Source organism: Prionailurus bengalensis, chromosome D1, assembly GCF_016509475.1.
Source record: "Prionailurus bengalensis isolate Pbe53 chromosome D1, Fcat_Pben_1.1_paternal_pri, whole genome shotgun sequence".
Lineage (NCBI taxonomy): Eukaryota > Metazoa > Chordata > Mammalia > Carnivora > Felidae > Prionailurus > Prionailurus bengalensis.
In genome coordinates this window covers 14692599-14709902 of record NC_057346.1, presented here as the reverse complement: position 1 = coordinate 14709902, position 17304 = coordinate 14692599, and the positions used below count along the sequence as shown (strand labels likewise).

Sequence of the window (17304 nt, the reverse complement as noted above, 5' to 3'; positions counted from 1 at the left end):
ACAGGTGTGCTTGCTTCACTCAGCATGGGTTATGAAAGGAACAGTGTTGGTTTTGCTGACATAAACCCGTCATGTTTACTTGTAGTTAGCCAGATATCTCTCGCATTCCAGCTCATCCGTATCTTCCTTTCACTGTGATTCGTGTTAAGTTCAAGTGACTGGTTGTATAATTTCTTTTTTATTTTATTATTTTTTAATTTAAATCCAAGTTAGTTAACACATGGTTGTGTAATTTCTAAGAGTCCTCTTTTCTTTTAAAAAAAATTTTTTTTTAATTTAATGTGTGTTTATTTTGAGAAAGAGAGAGAGAGAGCATGAGCAGAGGAGGGGCAGAGAGAGAGGGAGACACAGAATCCCAAGCAGGCTCCAGGCTCCGAGCTGTCAGCACAGACCCCGATGTGGGGCTCAAACCCACGTGCCATGAGATCATGACCTGAGCTGGAGTCAGACACTTAACAGACTGAGCCACCCAGGCGCCCCTCTCAGGATCCTCTTTTCACATTTGATTCTCAAATTTCATGATCCAGAGCCTTTATTCAGTGACCAGAAGCTGGTATGTTCAGGGCTGAGATAACATGAGCTATTTGTCTTTGTAGATTTCGGCTTCAGTAACCTGTTCACTCCTGGGCAGCTGCTGAAGACCTGGTGTGGAAGCCCTCCCTATGCCGCGCCCGAACTCTTTGAAGGAAAGGAATATGATGGGCCCAAAGTGGACATCTGGGTATGTACTGTCTTCTCTTAGACCCCATGGTGGTCCTCACCCTCGCTTGCTAACAGCTGTCTTCCCTCCGGGTGACCCCTAATGCCACATGCGAATTGAGATCTTGACCCCTATTCTTTGAATTCCCGGTCCTTGGTGCAGAGTCTTTCCTCCAGCTCTTGTGTGGTGGACCCAGCCACAGAAAAAAGCTCTGCCTTTTGCATCTGCAAAAAAAAAAAAAAGCCCAAGAGCAAGCTCAGATGGGTGCCCTCGCTAGGAACAGACAAGAGATCAAGGCTCTGTTGGTGCCACTTGCCTTCTCCCCAGAGGTTGAGTACCGAGAGAAATTCTCATTGTGTTACCCCAAATTAATGTCTGGAAGCGAGGAAGAGCATTAGCTATCCTGAAGATGATTGGCCTGGCCAATGCCCGTATTATTTCTCACACAGATGGGGGGGAAAAGGTGGCTCCATCATCTTGTGCACGACTCGCCGTTATCCTCACACACGTGCCGTAATGGCCTCTTCTGTCTCCTCTGATGCGATTAACTGTGTGTCCTCTCTGTTTGGGATGCAGAGCCTTGGAGTCGTCCTGTATGTGCTTGTGTGCGGTGCCCTGCCGTTTGATGGGAGCACACTGCAGAATCTGCGGGCCCGGGTGTTGAGTGGAAAGTTCCGCATCCCATTTTTTATGTCCACAGGTAAGGGAGTGAGCAGCACACAGCAGTGACTGGGTTCACAGAAAGTTACACGTGCTGAGTTACGCAGGAATTGAGGGATAGACTACACATGGCCCGTCCGGCAACCTTTCTTCGCTCCAGTTGGCTGAACTGGCGTCTCCAGAAGCGAGGTTCTCTAACAACACAGTGTATAGACTGTGGCATCAGAGGGCCCTGCCCGAGTTGGCCTGAGTTTGGCTCTGGGCTCCGCATGTAGCTGCCAGTGTTGTGTGGCCGATTGCTAAATCCGTCTGAGTTTTGGTTTCCTCATCTGTACGTGGCTGGCAGGTTCGTGAGGGCGTTACTACGAAGACTAAGTTAAGTGACTTATGGAAAGAGTCAGTGGGCCCATCACATAGTTGCGAGGCAGTAAATACTCCCGTTTCACCCCTGTCCTTTTCTCCCCCTCTCCCACCCTTTTTCAGGATATTTCCATTTCCTGGGGCCCCATAGAGATGTGGCAGTAAGGGACAAGGATAGAGCAGGCTTTTCGTTTCGGCCTTGCTGCTGCTGCATTTCCTACTCGTGTGACAGTTATCCACCAGACTCAAATAAAAAAGTATTTTTTAAATGAGTGGGCAGTAGGGTAAGTAGTTTTTGGAAAGATGTAACACTTTGAAAACAGACACCACACACCCAGAATGTGCAGTGTTTGATCACCATTTATATGCACGTGAGAACAGTTTAGAAACAGTGCAGTCAACAACCTAGTTCGTTTTACTTCGTCATGTTTTCACTGTAAGCAACAGCACACACAGTGGATGGCCCATGGTTGGTGGCGCAGCAGAAGCACATGGGAATTGCATTTTGGAATAAACAGGAAACTTTTTCTAGATTTCACTTTAAGTCTCCTTAGGATTAATGGCCTAATATTCTGTCTGATAATGAGAAGTGCTGTGAGAAAAGGAAAATAGAGAAGGCTCAGGGCTGGTGGGGAGGGGAGGTTATTTGAAAAGGCACACCCAGGGGGCCCCGTCACCGAGAAAGTGACATTTCAGCACAGACTTAAAGAAGGTGAGGGAGTGAGCTCTGCAGTCTGAAGTTGCCCCCCGGAGGGAGCATGCTGGTGTTTATGGAGCGGAGAGGGGTGGGGGGGTCTGTGCTTGGAAGGAGTGACAGGGACAAGAGAGAGATGAGGTCAGAGAGGCAAGGGGAGCTTACTTTGAGGGCCCAGTCACTTAGTGCAAAGACCTGAGTTTATACTTAGAGTGAAATGCAGAGAATCAAAGCGTTTTAACAGCGGACTGATCTGATCTGATCTGACTTGTGTTTTTCCTAACTTTGATTATCAGAATTTTCAAACACAAAAAAATGTCAAAAGCTTTTGAGTGTGATACTGTTTTAAGAAAATCACTTTGACTGCTCTGCCTGGTTAAAAGGCTTAGGGGCTGAAGGCGGGAGACTTTTGCAATAATCCAAATGAGAGACACTGGCGGCTAGTTCCCAGACAGGGTGCGGAGGTGGAGATGGTAAGAAGCGGTCAGATTCAAGAGATAGTACATATTGTGGCAGGCACCAGCCAGAGCATTTTACAAACATTGACTCATTTCATTATTATGCCAACGAGATACGTAAGACTATCACCTCCATTTTACAAGTGATAAAACGGAAGCCAGGACACGTTTAGCAGTTTTGCAAAGATAACCCAGCTGCGAAGCGGTTGGACTAGAATTTGAACCTAGGCAAGTCCAGTTCCAACAACACTTGTGTCGGATTTGACGTGAGGGAAAGAATAATTAAAGGTAACTCCAGGGGTTTTGGCTTGAGCAGCTGCCAAGGTTGGATTTACTGCCAACAGAGGTGAGGATGGCTAGGGAAGAATACTTACTGTTTGGAGAAGTGTTTTAGATGAGTTCTTTTGAGATGCCTGTTACCCACCTAGGCCGAGATACTGTGTAAGCTGTTGGGATATAAGGCTGCAGGTTGGTTGAGAGTCACGGGCTAGGGATGTCCATTTGGGAACCATCAGTGTAGAGATAACATTCAGAGCTAGAGATGAGATCGCTTCATAGGCAGTGATGTAGAGAAGAGGCCCAGGGATTGATCTCTGGAACGCACTAACAGAGATCAGGAAGATGAAGGATTGGCACAGGGATCGCTAGCGGAGGCAAGCCAGAGGGTCCGCGGTCCTGGAAAAGAAGTAAGAAAATGTTTCAGGGAGGACAGAGTGAAGAATTGTGTGGGGTGCTGCTGACAGGTCAGAACAGATGAGTGAGAGTTCATTGGATTTAGGAACGTGGAGCTTAATCGATGACGTTGACATACAGTGTTGGCGGAGGGACAGGAGCAAGAACTGAATTCATGTGGCTACAACAGAAAAGGAATGGGAGGGAAATAGCAAGAAGAAATGGACACAGCTATTCCCAATTTTACTATAAAAGGAAGCAGGGATGAGGTCCAGTAGACGGCTCTGGCCGGCCACCAGTGATCATGCCGTCATCCACTGGATGTCCTCCGTCTTTATCTTAATGACTGGCCAGCAGTAGTTAGCACTTAACCCTTCCTCACTTTCTTTCTTTTTTACACATAAACTGTATTATGTTCACATAGCGTTAGGTTCACAGCAGAAGTGAACACAAAGCGTAGCCAGTTGCCATCTACCCTCGTCCCCTCACACTCACGGCCTTCCCCACCTTCAGCGTCTACACCGGGGAAGAGTATCTGTTACAGTCCATCAGCCTGCATTGACACTACACCAGATGATCCTCCCAAATCCATAGTTTACATTAGGGCTCACCCTTGGTTTACGTCCTGTAAATTGGGACAAATACGTGGTGACGTGTATCTACCGTTGTGCTGTCATACAGAGCAGTTCCACTGCCCTAAAGCTCCTCGGTGCCTGTTTACCCCTCCCCCCAACCTCTGGTAGCCACTGATCATTTTACTGTCTCCATCGTTAACTTGAGCCTTTTCTAGAATGTCACGCATAGTAGTTGGAATCCCCAGTACTATGTATGTAAGGTTCCTCTCTGTCTTTTCATGGCCCGATCGCTCATTTCTTTTTAATGCCGAATAACATTCCATCGTGTGGCTATACCCCAGTTTATCTGTTTACCCAGTGGACGACTTGGTTGCTTCCAAGTTTGGGCAGTTGTGAATAAAGCTGCTCTAAGCATGTTGGGCAGGTTTTGGTGTGGACACAAGTTTTCAACCCTTTGGGCAAATACGAGGAAGTGTGATTGCTGGACAAAATGGAAGAATATGTTTGGTTTTGTAAGAAACCGCCAAACTGTCTGTTAAGGCGGCTGCGCCCTTCTGCCTTCCTCCCAGCAATGAGCGAGAGTTCCTGTTGCTGTACATCCTCCCCAGCAGTTTGTGTTGTCAGGGCTTGAGGTTTTGACAGGCTCATAGATAGATGAGTAGTGGTTTCTTGTTATTTTAATTTGCAATTCCCTCATCATGTATGATGAGGAGCACTTTTTCATATGGGTGTCTGCCATCAGTCTGTCTTCTTTGGTGACTTGTCTGTCCAAGTGTTTTGCCCATTTTTAAATCAGGTTGTGTATTTTCTTATAGGTGAGTCACTCCTTACTTTGTCAAACACTTTTTTCTCCCTGCTTCTCGGATGCCATGCCCTCCAGCGTTCCTCCTGTCTCTCTGGATGCACCTTCTTTGTCATCTCCCCCAGTTTTCTCTTTCTCTGTTCATCCTTTCAGGCTTTCTTCTTTTCCACCATCATTCTGAGCCATCTTATTTACCGCCATGGCTTCGGTGATGACCGTGACTCTCAGTCCCCAGTTAATGCTCCATGAACCCTCTGGCCCAGACCTCTCCTCTGGGACGAAGGGTGACCTAACCAGCCTGTAGCCACTGATCAACTTCACTTTTGTGTCTTGAATTCACATCAATAGAAACATTTTCAAAACCGACCTTAAGTCTCCCCCTTCCTATCCTTCGTTCCCTATCTCAGTGAATGGCATCACCATCTGAAGAAGGCAGGAACCAGCCTCATTCCCCCTCCTCTCTCACCATTGCCACAGCTGATCAGTTACCAGATCCTGTCCATTCAACCCTCCATACCTATCTTCTGCAGTGGCTCTTGCCTGGATTAAAAAATAGCCAACTAGGGGCGCCTGGGTGGCTCAGTCGGTTGAGCGTCCGACTTCAGCCCAGGTCATGATCTTGCAGTCCGTGAGTTCGAGCCCCGCGTCGGGCTCTGTGCTGACAGCTCGGAGCCCAGAGCCTGTTTCAGATTCTGTGTCTCCCTCTCTCCCTGACCCTCCCCCGTTCATGCTCTGTCTCTCTCTGTCTCAAAAATAAATAAACATTAAAAAAAATGTTTAAAAAAATAGCCAACTAAATGGATTTCTGGCTCCAGTCTCGCCCCTCCCTAATCCATTCTCCACACTGCTACAGGAGCACATGTATAGAAACAAGCAGTGAACACATACACGTACACAAGTCTGATCAATCCATTTTCCAGCTTAAACTTGCCAGTGGCTTGCCTCTAGGCTAAAGTTCACTGGTTAACGTGGCACGAGCATTGACTTTCAAACACTTTGACCATGACCATAGTAAATAATGTGTTATACTGTGACCTGGAACACACAGATACCCATACTACTGAACAGAGGTTGTTGTTTTTTTTTAAAAAAAACAACACATGCCCTTGCTATGATGTGCAGTACACCCCAGTATATTTTACATTAAAAAAATGCCGATTATAACTTCCTAGATTGATCTCGTGACTGCTGTTTGAAAAACAGCGGCCTAGAAATACCTTATGACCCAGTGCCTGCCTGTCTTTTCGACCCCAACTTCCTTTCTATACCTAATCAGCCTGACTTCCTTCTAGTTCCCAGGACAAGTGATGTGCTTTAGAACAGTTCCCTCTGCCCAGAATGCTTCCTCCTCCCCTAGCCCGACTCCACCCACTCCTCTGTTCTAGAATAAGAAGTTAGATGTGCTAGAAAAAGAAATGAGGTAATTTCTACCAGTCTTCGGATCTGGGTGTTTTTTTTTTTTTTTCTTTTATCATGGGACTTACTAAACTTTATTGTAATTACTTCTTTCATTGTACATCTTCCACACCAGACCAAGCTTAGAGAAAATAAAGATGAAGTGTGTTTTTTTCACAGTTGTCTACATCCTCCCATAGTACCTGGCATGTAACAGGACTTAGTAAATAGGAAGTAGTTAGTAAATGGAGTCCTGTTTAAAATCCTCCCCTGGCCTGCATTTGCACTTAGAATAAAGTTCAAAAAGCCATTATCATGATGGCCAACAAGGTACAGCCGTGATTGGCCCTCCTCTTTAATCTTATTTCCTGCTACTGGTCACCGTGGGTTCTGAGCACCAGTCACTGAGGCATCCTTGCTGTTTGTCACACTCGCCAAGCACGAACATCGCGGTTCCTTCAAATATTCACGCAGGCTTGCTTCCTCATTTCACGTGAGGGTTCTGCTTAAAAGTCCCTTCTGAGAGGTGCTTTTTGACTACCCCTCATCATTCTCTTTCCAGAACTCTTCTTCATTTTTTTTTTAAATTCATTTTTTGATAGAGACAGAGCGTGCGTGGGGGAGGGGCAGAGAGAGAGGGAGACACAGAGTCCAAAGCAGGCTCCAGGCTCCGTGCTGTCAGCACAGAGCCCGACACGGGGCTCGAACGCACGGACCGTGAGATCATGACCTGAGCCGAAGTCGGACGCCCAACCGACTGAGCCACCCAGGTGCCCCTCTGCTTCATTTTTTTTTCACACGGCAAGGACCACTGCCTGACCTCATTTGTTCATTGTGTCCCTATCCCCACTGCCTCTTGACTGCAATAAAATTTTGTTTACTGCTGTATTCCTAGGGCTTAGGACAATGCCTGGGTCCTAGTAGGCACTCAGTAAATATTTGTTAAATGAATGGATGCCTACCTAGGTTCATTAAAATGCTATCACAACTCCTCCAGCATGTACACTTGTATTCAAATAATAATAATAGCAGTAATAGTGATTTACATTTCTTTAGGGCTTTTGAGTTTACAGAATATTTCTTATACTTGATCTGATTTGGGCTATATAACTTTGCTCTGGAATTGGTATTGATACATGCTATTTTAGCATTTTGCCAGTGAAGTTTGCAGGCAGGGCTTGACTTGCCTGGAGTCACACAGGTAGTAAATGACTAACTTGGTCCTGTATTCAGTATTTGTTTGACCGCGCCACACTGTTGCAAAGAAAGGGCAAGGTAAACAAACCGCTTCCTCTGCTCTTCCAATGTCCCCAGTATTTCCTGCGAGCAACTTGGATTCTCTCTGCCCTCCACCCCCAGCCCCTTGCGTCAGACCAGAAGATTTTTACTCCAGCCTCACCGGAGCTGGCTTCGGATAGTGGAGCTGGTAAAACTGACCGTGCTGTCAACCACATTGTCTATTAGTGCTTAGAAATAAACTGTAGAGTATTTTAACGACTTAGAAAGAACTAATATTTGTAATATAGGTTAACATGAAAGTGTAAAGGCTCAGAGAATGCCAATATTATTATCCTAAAGGTGGCCGCTTTTTAATTCTGAACAAGTAATTCCCTAAGTAGGAGTAAACATTTTCATACAATTAAATACAGAAAATGAAAAACAACCCAGCCTAGGAAATGAGGAGACAATTGCTGTGTTACCAGGATGAGCTCTCCTGCCCTCAGGGACGTACATGCGCTTGGCCTTGCCTAATAGCATGGGCCTGAATCCCACGGCCCAGCAGACAACGCTGTCAAAAGGACAAGGCATAGGAGAAAATGAACTCATAGGCCGTTTAGTCTTTTCGTAGCTCAGACACGATAGTGCCGTAAAATTCCAAGATCACCTGAAGGAAGCCCAGCGTCTGTTCCCGAGCCCCGTTTCTGCTTACACCCCTAGGTTCTGGGTGCAGGGACACGTCACCACAGAGCCGGAGCTAACTTTTTGTCTAAGGCTGGAGCCAGCTACTTTCCAGCCTGTCAGCTCGGCTCTTACCGTGCCACAGAAGATACCGTGGTCGAGGAAAGTCCTAAAGAGCCAGATCCTTTCTTTTCTCAGGCTGTTGTCATGGGCTTGAGCTGAGTTGATCCACTTTTCTGCCTGAAGGATTTGGACGCTCCGGCAGAGCCGCGATTGGTTTCTAAATTAGCACTTGGGAGGCCAAGTGGGTAAGGCCGCACCATCTAGCTTCTTGTAGCTAAGTCGAATTCCAGAATATCTGCAGCTGTGTGGTGTCCATGCTCTACAGATGGACACAGTTAGTTCAGGAATTCTAAGCGTCTCTTTATTGTCAGTAATGTGTGGAATGAAGTGTCCTCACAATTAGTGGATATTTCTATGCCTGGTCTTATATGTTGGATACAGGCTTCCTTCCATGGTCATCCCAAGATCCACTGAAGACGTGCTTCCACGTTGGAGAATAGCCGTATAAATTTAAAAGAGGGTTTGTTTGAGGCTGAGCAATTTTGTACCACCTCGTTTTACAATTATATGTATGTCCTTTTCCCCTCTCCCCCAGAATATAAGCTTCTTTGTATCAGAACGGTGTTCCACGCGTCATCATCTCCCATAAAACCTGTCAGCACCTGGTAGTGTATAAACATTCAGTAAATATTTCTTAGTGAAAAACCGAGTGATCACCACTTACCAGTGGAATCTTACACCAGGCTCTTGGGTTTTATTATTAAACAGGTAATTCACTGATGACCCAAATCATTCACTGGTCTTTCGTGCTTTTGTTATATAGGTGATTACGTGAATGACCAAGGCAAGCGACTTCTACTTTTAAAAATGTTTTGATCTATTACAGGGTTGGCTTCCTATGTCTCAAGTGAAATAAGCTTAGCCTAGACCAGTGTTTTTGGATTAAAGTTTTCAGAGCTTCCTGGAGAGTGGTCAGGGAAAAACCTTGAGCCGAAATTATGGAAGGATTAAAAGTTGAAACTTGCTGCTTCTCGAGCTGTCGCAGAAGATGAGCCGTTGCCTGGCCACATGTGTTGGCAGCCTCTCTGACACTCCCTCCCAACTGAGGGAAAGCCAGCAACTTAAATATTTCGAGCACCAAACTCATTAAGTGCCAGTATATTTTTTTAAACCATCAGAGGCCTACTTCCTCAAGCCTAGTTTGTCTTATTCACCAGTCATGCTACCTGCTAGCACATGTTGTAAGATCAGTCATTTATTTAACTGAAGGAAAATTAATTTGCAGTGGAAAACCTGCCACGACAGCAAGCGCAGAGAGAGATCTCTTGTGGACGATATTTTTGAGTCCTTATTGACCAGACTTCATTGTGCCGTAATTAATTGTAATACTGCATAAGCATTTTATCACTGGGAACACAAGACCCAGGCTTACATAATGCTTCTGATGGAGACTGTGTTGTGCAGGCCCTGCCAAAAAGCTTGCACTTCAACGCAGCAGCTCTGCCCTGATCGGCTCCCTCATCAACATCCGCACAGCATCGTGCTTGGCTAAAAGCACTTTGCCTCGAGGGACCGGGCCAGGAGATTAAAGTCGCTCACCCGCCAGTCTCCATATCCGAAGGGGCTCAGCATCCTCAAGGCGGCTCTCCTACATTTTGGGGTATACTCCACTGCCAGTGAGAAAATCCGTGTAGCGCTTGCGTGTTCGTGAAAGCAGAAATCACAAATGGTGTCAGGGAGGAGGCTGGATCTACTCCAGAGTTAAGCAGGCGTCCCCTAATTTTACCTATCATAATGGAAACCATGGGTACAGACTGGTGCTGCCTTATTTATTATCATCACTTTCAAGCAAACCGTCTCCGAGCTTATGTCAACCCCTTGGAGGAAAATAGAGAAAGGGAGGAAGTTCTAAGTGGAAGGACTCCAGAGGTTTAGGTAATACCTAACATTCATTGAACGCTTTCTTTGGACCAGGCGCTGTTGCATTAACTCGTTTTATATTCAGAACTACCCCCGTGAAGTAGGCTGACTACTGTCATTTGATAAGCAGGAAAATTGAAGCATGGTAAGGTTGAGTAACACACCCCAAATCACACAGCTGGTAAGCGGCAGAGCCGAGATTTGAACGCTCGCAGTCTGGCTTCGGAAACCACCTGACTGTCTTTGATGGTATTTGAATTCTCAAGAAATACGCATCTGCCGAGTTCTTGCAGGTATCAAGAGAGTCCTGGGGTGGATGCCTTTGTCCATCTACATCTGGATTATGTATTGAAAAAAGAGTTAGTATCATGTACTCTACATTGAACTCTGGAGTAAAACTAAGGCAGAATTTTGTTCTACTCTAAGGATTGACATTAGTACTCAAAAACCTATTTGAATAATGATATGACAGTACAAGCAACAAAAACTTTTTTTACTGTGAACCTCAAACAGGACAGCCTCTAGTGAGACCCTCTAGCCGGCGGGGTGTCTCCCAGGTCGGGGCTGAAGATGATTGTCGGCCTCTCTAGCCTGTAAGCCAAAACCCCCTGATCTCTGAAGCTTCATTCTGCAGCATCCCAGCCACCTAGGAAAACTAGCACCCAGGGAAAGTTCAAGAAAGAGGTGGTGGTTTTCTAATGAATGGAGATATATGGGCCACCCACTTGTTTTCCCATCAGTCTGGAAAAACTGCTGAAACCAAAGAGAAAAGTTTCTCCTCCTAAGCTTGTTCATTCCCTACAAGAAGATTTTCTGACCAGCCCCATCTCTATTTGCTCACTTGTGCCAGGCTACCTTCCTTGGGCCTCTGTGTTCAGCCACAGAAAGTGTCTCACAGGGTTTAGTTATAAGGAACTTAGCATTTATTCTAGAACATTCTGATAACAATTTGCAGAAACTGGTGGTGCTGGGATCTGTATTCAGATCCAGCACTCTCCATTTTCTTGTCTGATCTCATACTGTTGGACTGTTCTCCGAGGCATTTTACTGAATACTTCAGTCCTGGGACTCCCAGTTTTCTTTCCCCCAAAGAATGGAAAGCAAATGATTTCAAAACAAGACATTTTTTTTTTTTCCTCAATGCCATTCTAACACAAGAGGAGCTGATCTCAATGCTTGTTTTTTATGAGTCATCTAATTACAGCCAACACTGTTGTAGATTGGGTTCCATTACAGTTAATTTCAAGAACATGTATTTTCTTTGGTTATGTAAAACTGTGGTATTGCCTATTTCTTTAAATAAACCCCCTTAACTAATTTGCAGGTTGGGGATGTTTATATATTTCTGTTGTGACGGTAATGTTTCACAGTTGAATTTGTGGAATAAAAAGCCTTCCGATCCCTACAGCACCATTGTTCCAGCAATAGGCAGTATAACAAAATTTCACGGCAACAACACCAAAAACATGTGTTTTGTATGATGGTGTTTAACATTTATGCAGTCTCTGAATGCATCTATAGGGTAGCATATTCAGTGTATTTACACATAGAAATAAATGTCTTATTTCAAGACCATTTGTCTACTGTGTTTAGATTTTAAAATAGTCACCATATAGAGTAGGTTTGACCTTAGCTGACAGCTGACAATGACAGGGTTTCCTTGGGTATATTTTAAAAAATGTCACTTCTAGGTCTTTGTCTTTGGGCAGAGTGAGGGTCCCTAACTCAGGCCAGCTTCTTAACCAAAAGAAGATGTCTTGGCAAAAAACACCTCTGATTTCTTTTTGATTTACTTTTTAATTATTTCTATAGGCTCATAATGTTATAAGACAGACACACTATTTTAGCTGTGATTAAGACAGGACTAGGACATGATGACAGACTCTATTTTCTTTTCATTATGAAGAACAGTATGTTTTGTGCATGGTTTTCCTTTTGGGGAAAGGCAGATAGCATTAAAGAGGAGCTTGTGAGGCACAAACATGTGTCAGTCCAGAATATGTACAGTAAGGGCTCTGGTCAAAGCCATATGGCTCCATCCAGAGACTGTCCTTGTGGACCATTCATCTGTCTTGTCCAATTTGTCTGCTATCATAGTATCTTTTCTCCCCCAGACTGGTACCCAAGCTAGGCAAGGCAAATGGCTAACAGAATCTGACAGTATATGACATAGTGTCCTTCTTCCGAAAAGCGTTAAGACTTTAGTGCCATTTAATTAAAAAAAAAAAAAAATACAAGGTTATTCATTTTCCAGGCAGCAGACGTCTTAGAGACTTTAGTAGCCAATTTATTTGTGTTTCCGTTCCGGATTTTGAGATTTGAGAAAAATAGAGCCCTCTTTGCAATTGGAATTGTGCTGGGGAATTAAACATTTTATTAAGAACTTTGTTACAATTACTGAAGATAGAGAACTCTCGGGCTGAGTGCTTTGGAATTACCTTTGAACACACCTGGTCTCGACCAGAATGTCCTCACGTGAGATGCCTTCTCGTGTCCCCTTCTTCCAAGCACCTGGAAGAAACAGGAATTTCCTGAGTAATTGCTTCTTCCTTGCATTCTTCCCATGCCTCCTGGCACACAGATGTCTTCTGTTCCCCCGGCTCAAAGCAGTTTTATGTGGTCAGAAAGAATCTATGACTCAATTTCTTTCAGACCACTCCTCTGCTCTCAGAGCTGAAAGTGATTGCCTTGCCCTGTCCCATACTTTGGCATCACATGAAGGGCTTTGGCGATGGTCGGCATTCCCTCCATCTGTAGGATCGGCCTGAAGATTCTGATGATTCAGTTCCGCAGATCCCTGCCCACCCCTTCTCCTTGTCTGTGGCGCCTGGGCTGAGGAACCCTATTGTTTCTGGCTTTCCAGCAGGCTCCATCAGCACCAGCAAGAGTGTGTACACGGAGTTCGCTCTTGGCTGGAGCAGTGAAATCATCACCATCCAACTCGCCATTCTCCCTCGGTGTTGTTTGCCAGTTAGTTTGTAGCCTCCTGACCATGAATGTTTTATGAACTTGGCTTGTAGGTGGCTCTATCATGATGGAACCCGTGGTGATTACATGGCATTTGATTATCAGAAAAGGAAAATTGATTTGCTTTGCTTTTTTTAAGGATATGCTAGCTACTAAGTAGAACATCAAGCATCAATTTATTTTAGGTGCTATATGGGTTACAAACTCTGGCCTTGGAGTAAGACTGACCAGAATTTGTATCCTGGCTTTGCCTGTTATATTCAGGTCAAGTTTCTTAACTTCTGTGATTTTTAATTTCTTTATCTGTAAATGGGTATGATGGTAATAGGCATTTGTGAATTAAATGCTTAATTAACTGCAAGTGTTTCTTACTCTGCCCAGCCTCTAAGTGCTCAGTAAATGTTAGTAATTACTATTAAATAGTATTTTGGAAGGAATTGGTCTATTAATCTTGCATTCTCTCTCTCCCTATGGTGGTTTTGACTCTTTTCTCTCACCCTCACCCTGTTAACGTGCAAAAGATACAGTGTTAATTCTTGCAGGCACATCCACGGGGTTTATGGAGAAGACTTAGCTGCTAGGTGTTGTTTTATTTCATTGCAACAGAACCTCGATGCTGAGGCCCCGCCTGCACGCAGATGTCTACTCGAGCGCCCGTCTGATTCACAGGTTATATTCTCAGAGAACATCAGTGAGTTAGGGACCCCGTAACTCAACTTTGTGTGAGACAAAGGACCCTAAAGCTGCAGGGGAAAGCCCTGGAAACCATCTGACCTAGGCTTTTGCCCCCAAACACTGCCACATCTCAGTCTGCTACAAAATGACAGTTGTCTGCTCTTTGTGGTGTGAAGCGTGGAGAAGGCCCGTTCTGTTGCGGTTTCTCAGAATCCGATGAGGAAGGTTGTTTGAAGGAGCGGTGGCCGGCTCGTCTAGCGTCTCGTAGTCCAGTATCGATCGTGTCGGCATTCTGGGGGGCGTGTTCTGTGTCGGGTGTGGTAGGCGCTGTGGCCGCACAGCTCAGGCAGACCCTGGCTCTGTCCTCGCATCATGCTGGGAGCCCTTCTGATGACATCTCAGGTGCCGGCCTCTGATTAAACGTGTCTGGTGATAATGATGCTATTTCACAGGACGCGGATCATTCCCTTTTCACAGTTACATGGTTTTCGGGCCTGGAGGGGGACTGAGGAGTTCATCCTACCTGGTTGCTTCTGGACTTAACTTTGCAAGCGAACTCCTACTCAGAACACTAACCTGACCGGCGGATATAACATCAGCCGCACTGCACGTGTGGCCCTGCTCACCTGACTGCCCTTCTCGCTCCCCTGAGAGGCCCCCTTCTCAGATCCCTAAGACCCTGGCCCAGGAGTTTGGATCAAGTCTCACAATTAGAAAGATGTGTCCCAAAGTGAACTTGCTACTTCCTGATTATCTCGATCCAGGCCCCTGGAGCAGCATGGTGTCAATCCACTTTGTTTTCTTTATAAAAGCCCTTCCCATACTTGAAGGACACCCTGTACACCCCTGGCTGCTGCACATACACCTTCTCTTCTCCAGGGTAGATCAACCCCGTAGCCTTTCACCTGTCTTCAGGGGCCATGTTCTCAGACTTTGAGTCCAGAAATTGAGTTTTCATTTCTTCTCCTGGCCTCGAAACTTCCTTTAACTCTCTTTGGTGAATTTGACCTTGGTTTTTAATTCCCCTTCCCCATCCTTTACTTTAGCGCCCCCACCCCTCCACACCCCAGGCCAAATACTTTCAACCCCTTAGAGAAAACTGTTTATTATCAAGTTTCAAAAAGAAGGAAGGTGTTCGAGACCCGGTCCTCTCAGATGGAATTGCGCTGGCAGTCTCCAGTAATTCCCATTTGAGGACCCAGCCCAACCAGCAGCTCTCTCTCCAGAGAGTCATCCAAACACCCGTCAGCGCCGCAGGGTAGAGCCTGAGCGGAGCATCCCTGTTAGCATTCTGTGGGCAGATCGAGTTTCAGGGCCCAGGGCCATTCACACTGCCAGTGTCGGGGGTCGGTGTCCTGCACGGGGCAGATTGAGGCGGCGGCTGCAGGGACCCCTCACTGGGCTGGCGCACACCAGCACTAAGAAACGCTTCGGTCTCCTTGCCTGTCCAAGGGAGGGATCCAGGGATGGGGCCGTTTTTGACATTAAACTAGAGCACTTTGGCAGCTGGAAAGGTTGACGTGTGTGCCGTTTGATCTGAGGCCCTGTCTTCTTTCCACTCATTTGAATCGACTGTCCCGTGGTTTATTGTGGAAGTAGGTTTGGGGCATTGATTGCCTTTGTCTTCACCCTCTGTCCATATTTTCTGTAGAATGGTGTGTTCAAATCTAGCTTGAATTGAATTTCACGAGCTGTGTAGGAAGTAGGAGTTGATGATAATATCTGGCTTTCTGCATTTTGTCGTGTTTTACCATCTGTGCAACACATGGAAAGTGAGATTTCTGTTCCTTTGCACGCTGGATATTCTGGAGGGCACACGTGATTAAAAACTCTGGTCTCTTAGGTATTTTCACTGTCACCAAGAAGCCTCAACCTGGGACCCGTAGACTTCAGAGAAACCCGTGGCATGATTTGGGGGCTCCTTGAACAGACCGAAATTACGTGCAATTTTTGTGTATATAAATTCTTGTTCACATTTTTCTGGGGAATTTCCAAGGCATCTGAAATCAAATAGTGATGAAGGCTGGCTGAATACAGGTTTCAGGATCCCAAATTGAGCTAGCTACATCTTCAAAGCAAGGCTGATTATATTGGTGTTGATTTCTTTTGTTTTTAAGGAAACTACCTTGGAAATGCTGTCTTAAAGCAAGCCTGTAACTGAACGTCTTTCTGACTCGGTCATCTGGTAGAGGACTCACCTTTCATGCACCACACACTGTGTGGAAACTGAAAGAAGACAGAAGAGTGCCATCTAGAGGCCCTAACCATAACTTCACCGCTTTCGAATCCGGCACAGGCCTCCCCACTACCTGGGGGTCTTTACTTGTAGTAACTTTTTAAATTAAGAACATGTTTTCCCTCCCAGGTGATAGCAGATCATAAAGGTGTGTGTCAAAGATATTTATAATCTGTACCATTGCTGCACTTGTGGGGTATAGCCTGGCTCCCCTGGAAACATAATTTTAATACAAGTGTAATGTGGATGACGTGTACTCTGTTTCCTAGGTTCTTTCCTAAACCTACAGGTTTTAGGGTCTACGCTGCATTTGACTATATTTTTAATTATAAGGCAAGAACAAGTTGGTGCCTGCTCTAAAATCATTTTGATATAGGGACCTTCCTTTTTGTATTTTCTTTCAAAGTTAGAGTAAATTTAAAATTGAATAAATTGTCTTAATTATTCTCTGTATTCCTTTTAAGATGGTGATTTAGAACAGTGTTTGCCAAATGGTGCAGAAACTGTGGGGCTGCAGAGTTGAATTCACTCCGGAAAGATAGATCAAACAGAATTAATATCCACATGAAGGGTGGTCGAGAGCATATCTGTTTAGTCCCAGCCCCGCCGTTACTCTGCAGTGTTGAGCACGTTCCCGTGTTTCCTCTTTTATAAAGGGGGCTAATAATAGAAGCTAATTTAGGACTGTTGTGAAGATTCAGTGAAATAAAGTTGGTAAGCACAGTGACTTGTATACAGAAAGTCTTTTAAAATCAGCACCGATTTGTCCTTGCTCTTACCACAGGCCAGTTTCATCTTCGGGACCGCTGTAATGAAATGGAAACAGACAGTTTTGAGACCTATATCTTACAGGGAATTTCACAGGTTTTTTTTTTTTTTTTTAAGTTTCTTTTTTGTAATTGAAGTGTCACTAACATATAATACTGTAGTAGTTTCAGGAGTACAACATAGTGATTCAGCATTTGTGTGCATTACCAGTGACCACAAGAAATCTAGCTGCCTACCACCTGTGACCCTGTGAAGTTGCTACGCTATGTTTTTGAAGTTTTAATTTATTTAAGTAATCTTCACACCCAGCGTGGGGCTCGAACTCCCAACCCCAAGATTAAGAGTCGCTCGCTCTTCTGACTGAGCCAGCCAGGTGCCCCTAAAGTTGTAACACTATCATTACCTATACTCCCAATGCTGCATATTGCTTCTTTGCTTCCTACTTATTTTATAACTGGAA

The 17304-nt window shown here is 45.1% G+C and overlaps 1 protein-coding gene across 7 annotated transcripts in view; it reads left to right on the top strand.

Annotated features, from left to right (window-relative positions):
* SIK3 (SIK family kinase 3) overlaps positions 1 to 17304 on the top strand; it is a 249807-nt gene that overhangs the window by 198016 nt on the left and 34487 nt on the right. For all 7 annotated transcript variants that reach the window (XM_043579419.1, XM_043579418.1, XM_043579416.1 and 4 more), the window contains exons 5-6: positions 597 to 721; positions 1277 to 1400. In XM_043579419.1, coding sequence (XP_043435354.1) covers positions 597 to 721; positions 1277 to 1400 — 249 coding nt within the window. The remainder of the gene's footprint in view (positions 1 to 596; positions 722 to 1276; positions 1401 to 17304) is intronic.